Source organism: Tachypleus tridentatus, chromosome 8, assembly GCF_004210375.1.
Source record: "Tachypleus tridentatus isolate NWPU-2018 chromosome 8, ASM421037v1, whole genome shotgun sequence".
NCBI lineage: Eukaryota > Metazoa > Arthropoda > Merostomata > Xiphosura > Limulidae > Tachypleus > Tachypleus tridentatus.
This window is the reverse complement of record NC_134832.1, coordinates 128,863,132-128,873,424: the sequence shown is the minus strand read 5'-3', so window position 1 is coordinate 128,873,424 and position 10,293 is coordinate 128,863,132. Positions and strand designations below refer to the sequence as shown.

The window sequence follows — 10,293 nt, the reverse complement described above, 5'->3', positions numbered from 1 at the left end:
CAGTCTCCTTTTTTTGTTTTATAATGAAATTGTTTCTCCCCTTGGTTGGTGTTCTTTCTCCTATTAGCTTATTGATGTTGGCAGTCTGATTTATTTGCCATTAATGTTTCATATACTCTTTATCATTTAACATATTTTATTTATCCAGGTTATTCTTTCCTCCATAAAATCTTGGCTGCTAGATATGGTTACTCTGATTTCCCTTCCTTCCATATCCTGTCCTTCTGTGTCCTGTATGTGCTCTTCATTGTTATATTGCAAAGCTTCCATTCATGATTTTCCATTTCCATCTATTTATCCCTTGAAACCATCTTCTGTTAGTGATTTTTCTCCTTCCACCATATGGGTTCAACTTTTGATTTGATTGGTTTATTCCTATGTTTCTTTATCCTCCCATACATTGCTCCAGGTGTCTTCTCATCAAATTTGGCATCTTACCTTTTCTCTGGCATCTCATCTTCATCGTCTGTTGGAGGAAATTCTTAGGCATATGGACTACATGTAATATGTTTCTCTCATTATTTGCATAGGCTTTTTACTTCCTCTTCAGGATGTTGTCTTCTACCTGTGACTATTCTTTAGACTTCCATGTGACAACAAGCTTGGATAAGTTATATTTCATCTTTTTCTACATTTTCAGAGGCCTTATTTCCATTCTCATTGTAATTCTCTGTTTGGATCACACTCCATGGCAAGTGTTGCCTGATCAAGTATTCTTTAACCTTAAAATCCACACTTTTCTGCCATGTATACACACCTAAATATATTCCATGGCCATTCAGTGCACACTGTTGAGAGGGGGTATTCAACAAGGTTGCTTGAGGATTAACTTTGCAAGAAAATTGCCTCACAAATACACCCATCCCAGACTGTACCAATCATGGACTACAGGAATAAAACAGAATGTGATAGCTGCCTGTCCTGTCATTCCTTATATTGAATACATCAGCTTGGTTTACTTCAAAAAAACAGTTTCATGGTCACCTATTTCACTATCTGAGGTGTTGACATATTTCCAAACTTTCCACCATGTATCACACTCCTTTTTCTTCGAGTGGAGTTTGGTGTCCTTATCAATTTTCAATTCCAAGTCACTGTGGTAGTGGAATGTGGGGCATTGTCCTGAATTGTTTAATGGCATAAAATATCTACAAAAATACAATTCAGTGCAGAGTAGGGAAGTGGTTTTCTGCTGGTGTAGATGACATCATATATATAGACCAAAGGAGTGAGACCTCAAATTGCAGTTCACTTTCGTTTGGTTGGGTTTCATCATCCTGGTCCCATATGAAAGTCAGTTCCCATTGGCTGGATTTTGGATATAGAGTAAAGCAAAAAAAACATAAGTTTTTGCACATTGTAGTATGGATGTTTGACTTCCTCCTTCAATTATACTTTATCTGTATTGTGGAGGCAGGGCTGAATTATTTATCAGGCACAGTGCCTAGTGCCTATGCAAACTATAGGTCCATGAACATTTTTCATAAAAGTTAATTTTTGGTTTAACTTATATGGCTGGTAGGGCCTACAAACAATAGGTGCCTACGACCAACAATCGTCTTGATACAGCATGATTCTGTACATAAATGTACTTCCTCTCCACTCAAAATGAGTGCTTCAATTCTCCACTAAAACTCAAAACAGTAATTTGATAGAACTGAATAGAGGAAGTTGCATGTATAATGAGTGTATAGCACTTTCCTTTGTGGAGGATTATCCATGATAATTTGCATGAGAGGCATTAAAATGAGTCATTTCAAAGGAAGGGAGGAAAAGGCTTGTGGCATGTTTTTCTTTCTTTTTAAAGGGCAGCACTAAATGAGACTAGTTATATGAAATACATTTTCAGTATAGGAAACATAACTTTCACTGTTGCCCTGCTTAATATCTTATTTTGTTGGAAATCACCTATATTTTCATGAAATTGGGATCATCTAGAAATTTTCCCTCTCTCAGTATGTTTTCTTGGCCTCCAAATTAACAAGGCACCTTATATCCAATTTTATATTGTAAGCCTCAATATGGATATATCATCCAGTTGTAAAAGAGACCCAAGGCATCTCTCAGTCCTAACTTGTTAATTTGGAGGTCAAAAAAACATCCTGGATGGAGGGAAACATTTCTAGAAGATCCCAAAATATTAAAGAGTCAGTGAGTTTAGTACAAGGTAGATAAAAAAAGATTGAAGTAGGCGATGCAACTTTGAACATTTTACAGTTTTAAGTCAGATTTATCATACTAATAAGATACAGTGTATAATGTAAGCCAGTAGTGAAAAGGAAAGCATGGTTTTCTGTGGACAAATATTTAGTCCCATCTCTTTAAGTAAGGTGTACTTTCCCTGAATTCAGCTTGATAGTGAGGATGAATCACATGTATTAACCTGGTTTTGCTTGTGTTATTCAGTTGTTATAGTAGTGAGGTACAATGTATGTATAATGTAAGTACTGTGGTTCCTGGGACACAAACAGCACAGCATAAAGATAGACTTTAATACAATAACAGTTTCCTTACTTGACTATTTTCCATGTATTGCAACAAAGGCATTTCTGTTGAATTAGACAATGACTGAAGATGGAAATTGGTCATTTAGCAAACACATTATGCCCATGATCTTTGTATGGATGATTTATGGACAAAATTGAAAGTGCTTTTGTTGTTATTTTTTAAAGCTTTTAACATCTGGGGAAATAAGGTTAACACAATATGTTCAAATCAAGAAATTTTAAGAGTTTGGAAAATTTGTACCTTATGGACCATCACACTTTAATGTTATTACCTAAAATTGAAACTGTTTATTTAAACCACATCTGAAACATAAAACCATTTTTATCAAAATCTAATTTCAAAGATACCCAAGAATAATTAACTTCTTAATGTTTTAGGTCAATTAGGAATTGTATTTTTTTTTTTATGAGATTTAGTTTTCTGTGAAGAGATTTATTTTTGTTGTTGATTAATTAATGAAATTCCTATTGTAGTTTTGTTCTTATTTATTTTTCAGTTGTGTTTTGTAAATAATCCGAATACTTAATAATCCGAATACTTTATTTTCTCTTTCATGCAATCGTATTACTAACTCTATTTATCATCATCAACAGAGAGTGCAGGGAAATGTTTTTAAAATTAACAAAATGTGTTCATACCTTTTACATCTTTATAGAAATTTATTAGTATAGTCATCTTTTTCACATATTTGTAATTTAATGTCTTTATCTTTTCATTTATAGTTTATTTTTAACTCTCCTTTAAAATTCTTTGTCTCTATTTATTTTGATATGTTAACTGATACCAATAGGCTTTTTATGAAGAAGTTATTTTGACAAATTCCCCACATAGATGTGTTGCCAAAACAGGATGGCTGTTATAGATTCCATCTTGTTTATAAAGCTTTCACAATCCATGTAACAAGTTAAGCTTATAAAAACCATTAAATCACCCAAATATGATTTTTAAAACATAAATTATACACAGGCAACTAAAATATAAAATTAGATTTAAGTACAGTTCAACTGTCTCTAACTATAGCATTTTGAGGTAACAAACCACTGTAAGTGCTGTAGACAATAGTACTGCAGGCTGTTACTTCGACTTCAGTACAAAAACTCTATACCAATTTCATAATAAGTATTGGTGGAGTGGAGTGTAAACTGAGCTCTTTATAACAGCTTTGTACACTTGTATTAACTAATTACTTGTACATCATAAATTTGTTTCCAAAGTATAGAAGATTGTCATAGCACCCATAAAAGGCTGTAAAATCTATTTCTCTTTTGCAGTGGATTCAGTTCTAAGACTGCATTTATTGTATGTCTCAAAAGGACATGTGAAAATACATTGGTATCTAGACAGTTGTATGCATTGCGAGCTTATGTGTTTACAGTGAGTTTTTGTTAAATTGGAGATTTTATTTATATAACTTGGATCATGTGACAAGCAAACTATGTGAGCAAAATATTTATTTTAAATGTTTCTGTTGTAACAAAGAATTAAAACTTGGGATAACATAAACATTAAATTATATACTATAATGTTAATTTCATTCACATGCATGGATTGTAAAGATGTTTAATTACATTTTGCACATAATTCAGTAACTTGCATATAAATTAATTTTAAAATGCTGCTGTTCTGATCAGATAAACAGATATGACTTTCAGTGTTATTTTGTTTATCAACACTACTCATCATTGAGGTTCTGATGTGAGTACATAAGACTATGTGATTTAAATGCTTCTGTGTGCATTTTAATCTGGAATTTTTTTGCCTGTTGGCTTCAGTCAAGAACACTTTTATATATCTGGCAACCAAATGTATACACGAGATTTACATTCATTGTCAGTGACATCCGTCTATGTATTTATGGCATTTGAACTCGTGATTACAAATGTCACATATATGTTTGTAATTGATACATTTTTGTTGACTTTGCTCTCTTGAACTTAGAGGAATCCAGTTACATGTCTTATCACAGCTGTAAATGAGAGTGACTTATTTTGTCACGTAATTCTTGGAATTGCAATTTCTTCATGCTTTTATTGTCTTTTTTTATATTTTTTCTGTTGACTAAATCACTGGACATTTTTACAGGCTTTAAAAGAATTTCAAAGTAATTGTTAATCAGATTGTTTACTTCTGCTATAATTATTTTGGTGAACTTTGTATTTGGTCATTCTAATTTGCTTGAGAAACATCTCTAGAATACTTTAGAATCCTCTTTTCTTACTCTTTCCTGAAACATCAGGCAGGTCTAGTTATCTGAATGGTAAATGGTGAACAAGTTTTTGTATTTGTCTAGTTCATCCCATAGTTCTGATGCTCATGAACTGTCACTGAAATTTTCACAAAAGAAATATTGTTTTATAAACACCTAAAGTTAAAAAAGGACAAAACAGTTACTGTATGGTCACTTCAGTCTGATTGTTAATTGAGAACTTTTATTAACTACTAGATACTAGTTACTCATTACTTTTTTATCCTGTGTTTTGACTAATCTGCTTCCATATTCTTGGAAATCTCAAAGACCTATTTATTTAGTGGTTGTGGCTGAAAATCAATCATTAGTCTTCTTGATACAGAGACTGGTTTATATATATACAGTAGTTTTAATATTCAGTGACCATCATGGAGGTCTGTTTTCTTTTTTTTTAACTTAAGGAGTTTCAAGTTTGTGTTATGTGAATTTTGTTGCATATTGCTTTTTCTTTGTATTAGAGGATGATCTTGTGTGTGTCTCAGGTTAATAGGCTGGCTTTATTGGTCACGAGCCATTGTTAGGGAAGGTTGTATAAAGTTTTACTTGTACAGGTCTCATGCTTTTCTAGGTACAAGAAAGCACTGTGCTGGTCTACAGTATATAAAATCCTCTCTTACTTCACAAAAGAAATATTGTTTTATAAACACCTAAAGTTAAAAGGACAAAACAGTTACATTATTTAACTAGTTTTTCAAGCAACTGCCCTTTATTAGGTTTGATATTGTTTAAGTTTATTTACTTTTCTCTTGTTTCAACATAACTGCTCATTGTTATTTGTGAATATTTTCCACTTTTAGAAAGAAATGAAGGATGTTTATTGGATAGCATTGTTAAATTCTATAACAGTATGACATCATTCTCAGTCCTAGAATTAATGACCTTTGTGCATCTCTTAAAAAAATTTCAAAACAACTTTGTAATTTATTTTTATTTTTTTATTAATATCACTTATATTTTAATTCATTTTTCTATTTCCCATATATTAGTATTGTTTCCTATATATTAATATCAATATTATCACCTATATTTTTATTCATTTTTCTTTTTCCCGTATATTAGTGTTGTTTCCTATATATTAATATCACCTATATTTTTATTCATTTTTCTATTTCACATATATTAGTATTGTTTCCTATATATTAATATCACCTATATTTTTATTCATTTTTCTATTTCCCGTATATTAGTATTGTTTCCTATATATTATCACCTATATTTTTTTATTCATTTTTTATTTCCCATATATTAGTATTATTTCCTATATATTAATATCACCTATATTTTTATTCATTTTTTTATTTCCCATATATTAGTATTGTTTCCTATATATTAATATCACCTATATTTTTATTCATTTTTTTATTTCCCATATATTAGTATTGTTCCCTATATATTAATATCACCTATATTCTTATTCCTTTTCTATTTCCCATATATTGGTATTGTTTCCTATATATTAATATCACCTATATTTTTATTCATTTTTCTATTTCCCGTATATTAGTATTGTTTCCTATATATTAATATCACCTATATTTTCATTTTTCTATTTCCCAAATATTAGTATTGTTTCCTATATATTAATATCACCTATATTTTTATTCACTTTTTTATTTCGTTATATTAGTATTGTTTCCTACATATTAATATCACCTGTATTTTCATTTTTCTGTTTCCCAAATATTAGTATTGTTTCCTATATATTAATATCACCTATATTTTTATTCATTTTTTTATTTCCCATATATTAGTATTGTTTCCTATATATTAATATCACCTATATTTTTATTCATTTTTTCTATTTCCCATATATTAGTATTGTTTCCTATATATTAATATCACCTATATTTTTATTCATTTTCTATTTCCCGTATATTAGTGTTGTTTCCTATATATTAATATCAATATTAATATCACCTATATTTTTATTCATTTTTCTATTTCCCGTATATTAGTATTGTTTCCTATATGTTAATATCACCTATATTTTTATTCACTTTTTTATTTCCCGTATATTAGTATTGTTTCCTATATATTATCACCTATATTTTTATTCATTTTTTTATTTCCCATATATTAGTATTATTTCCTATATATTAATATCACCTATATTTTATTCATTTTTTATTTCCCATATATTAGTATTGTTTCCTATATATTAATATCACCTATATTTTTATTCATTTTTTATTTCCCATATATTAGTATTGTTCCTATATATTAATATCACCTATATTCTTATTCCTTTTCTATTTCCCATATATTGGTATTGTTTCCTATATATTAATATCACCTATATTTTTATTCATTTTTCTATTTCCCGTATATTAGTATTGTTTCCTATATATTAATATCACCTATATTTTCATTTTTCTATTTCCCAAATATTAGTATTGTTTCCTATATATTAATATCACCTATATTTTTATTCACTTTTTTATTTCCCGTATATTAGTATTGTTTCCTACATATTAATATCACCTGTATTTTCATTTTCTGTTTCCCCAAATATTAGTATTGTTTCCTATATATTAATATCACCTATATTTTTATTCATTTTTTTATTTCCCATATATTGGTATTGTTTCCTATATATTAATATCACCTATATTTTTATTCATTTTTCTATTTCCCGTATATTAGTACTGTTTCCTATATATTAATATCACCTATATTTTCATTTTTCTATTTCCCAAATATTAGTATTGTTTCCTATATATTAATATCACCTATATTTTTATTCACTTTTTTATTTCCCGTATATTAGTATTGTTTCCTACATATTAATATCACCTGTATTTTCATTTTTCTGTTTCCCAAATATTAGTAGTTTCCTATATATTAATATCACCTATATTTTTATTCATTTTTTTATTTCCCATATATTAGTATTGTTTCCTATATATTAATATCACCTATATTTTTATTCATTTTTCTATTTCCCGTATATTAGTGTTGTTTCCTATATATTAATATCAATATTAATATCACCTATATTTTCATTTTTTTTATTTCCCATATATTAGTGTTGTTTCCTATATATTAATATCAATATTAATATCACCTATATTTTCATTTTTTTTATTTCCCATATATTAGTATTGTTTCTTACATATTAATATCAATATTAATATAACCTATATTTTTATTCATTTTTTTATTTCCCATATATTAGTATTGTTTCTTACATATTAATATCAATATTAATATAACCTATATTTTTATTCATTTTTCTATTTCCCGTATATTAGTATTGTTTTCTGTATATTAATATCACCTATATTTTTATTCATTTTTCTATTTCCAATATATTAGTATTGTTTCCTATATATTTCTTTACATTATCATTTTCTGTAATTCCCGTTCCTTTTTATTTTTTTATTTTTCTATTCTGTGAAAACTGTTGTCACTGCCATCTTTCATGTAATGCACACATTTTTTTATGTACATCTAAACATGACAGGAATGTCTTATGTTATTACTGACATAAATGACATCAACATCTGTACTTGTAATGTGCCCTACTAATCATTGCTCTTTATTATCCTAAAAAGGAATATATAGTCAATTCTAGTTAAAATATTTTATGTCACCTTTATTGGGTTATATGTAGTACTGATAAAGATTTAAGCACTCATTCAGTTTCCCATGTTTCACATGTACATAAATAGTCAAAGGATTGTTAGGCTAGTTTGACCAGCTTGAAATGAATAGTGTATTTTGTTCAGTTTAAATTCTTGCTCTTGCTCAGTATGTTAGTTATTGATATTTCTTTCCCAAAAGTTTAGTAATGCATTTGAAAGCCATACTGTGTAACATTGAATAGATTCAAAATAGTTATTGGTATCTGAATAGACCTATTCGCTTAAAAGTTCCACCAGTCTACAGAAATACAGAGATAAAAGTTATAGTTTTGTAAATCACCTTTTGAGTATATGTATAAAGATTGGCTCTGCTTACTGTTAATAGGAAGATTTTGAATTTTTAATGAAACATTAAGAACAAGTTATGAAGTACTTTATAAAAATGATAAAAGTAGGATGAGATAGACTTAAAAATTGAAATAACTAACTTTATTTTAACTAAACATTTTAGTAAACTGAAAACATTGAAGATCTACATATTGCATTCTTTGGAAATAAGAAGCTTTATGGCTGTCAGGTATTTACAGTGTTAAAGAGTATAATGTGTGTGGTAGAAGGAACACTCTAAATGTCCCTCTGGTGTTAATATATATAATAAACAGTTTGTGTCATGCTTCTTTTTTTTAATAGTAATGGTATACAATTTATATCATTGTTTGGTATCAAAACTCCCAGTTGATATTGTTAGTTCAACTATGGTATTTATGTTGAATGTTTAATGTACATATTGCTTTGTTTTTTTTCTTGTTAACTTTGGTGATACAAGAAAACAATTTAATTCAGAAATTATTTAAAATTTAGAATTGATATTTTGTCTTTATTGAGCTTAGAGTAAGTTATTGCACAGTACATTTTTAAGCTTAATTATAAAACAAATAATACCCTAGGCTCACTTATTGCACCACGATAAGTTAAATAGCATTTTATTTATATTTTTTTTTCAGTTGTTTATTAACATTGAGGTATAGACAAAAGTAAGATAAAAAGTTACCAAGGGTTTCAATGGAGTAGTGTTTCTACTAAGCCTTTGTTATAATAATGTTTTACACCCAATGCTTATATTTAGGCCATTAAATACACCTTCTGTTACTAATGTTAAGATCAGATGATAGCTGGTTGTGTCTAAGTGTGAATGTGTAGTATTTAAAGTACGTCATTCCCTCCAGTCTTACACTGTTAAATTAGGATAGCTAGCTGACTTCCGTCTAGTTTTACACTGTTAAATTAGGGATGGCTAGTGCAGATAGCCCTCATGTAGCATTGCATGAAATTCAAAAACAAACATAATTAAAGATGTTTTAACTGTGGAAACTCTACTAAGTAAAATAGTTACATATATTTTTTGATATCATATCTTCCAATTATTTTAGTTTAGTCACAGAGTCCATCAGTCTCCTTTCACTAAAACTGATTTCTTATTATTACTTTCTGACTTATAGTGTACAATTCCTTCTTCTTGTAATTTTTGTTAGTTAATTTACGTATAACAGTTTACTTTATTTTGGTGCACTGGAATTTATCTTGCAGAATTTTTGTAGTTATATTTTCTTTTACTTCCAGATCTTTTCATGACATGGGACTGGGCAACCTACTTTCATGACTATGGACAAGAAAATAGTAAGTACTTAAAGGTAAACCCACAAGTTGCTGTAGTTCTGCTTGAAAAGTAAGTGGAACATATAAGTAATCAAAGTTAATTTTAAATGTCACTATGTTGTGCTTTATTATTAATTGTTAAAGTCTTTCCAATAATTATTATGCATGTTTTGATTTTCAAAAAATGAAGAAGAAAACGTATAGCCACCTGAAAAGTTGTACGTTTAGTTACCTAGTCATATGTTGCCCTTAAGATACCTGATACTATTGATGTCTTACTCCAAGACATGTCCTGCA

The 10,293-nt window shown here is 28.5% G+C and overlaps 1 protein-coding gene across 5 annotated transcripts in view; it reads left to right on the top strand.

Annotated features, from left to right (window-relative positions):
• Positions 1-10,293, top strand: part of LOC143223476 (zinc finger CCCH domain-containing protein 15 homolog) — a 282,471-nt gene that overhangs the window by 250,836 nt on the left and 21,342 nt on the right. For 3 of the 5 annotated variants that reach the window (XR_013012927.1, XM_076451509.1, XM_076451507.1), the window contains exon 2: positions 9,961-10,017. Coding sequence is in view for 3 of the 5 variants with exons in the window: in XM_076451509.1 (XP_076307624.1) it covers positions 9,997-10,017 (21 nt within the window). In the remaining 2 variants the exon portion in view is untranslated. Of the gene's footprint in view, positions 1-8,849; positions 8,918-9,960; positions 10,018-10,293 lie in introns of those variants that run through there. The other 2 variants (XR_013012926.1, XM_076451508.1) reach the window with 1 other exon arrangement.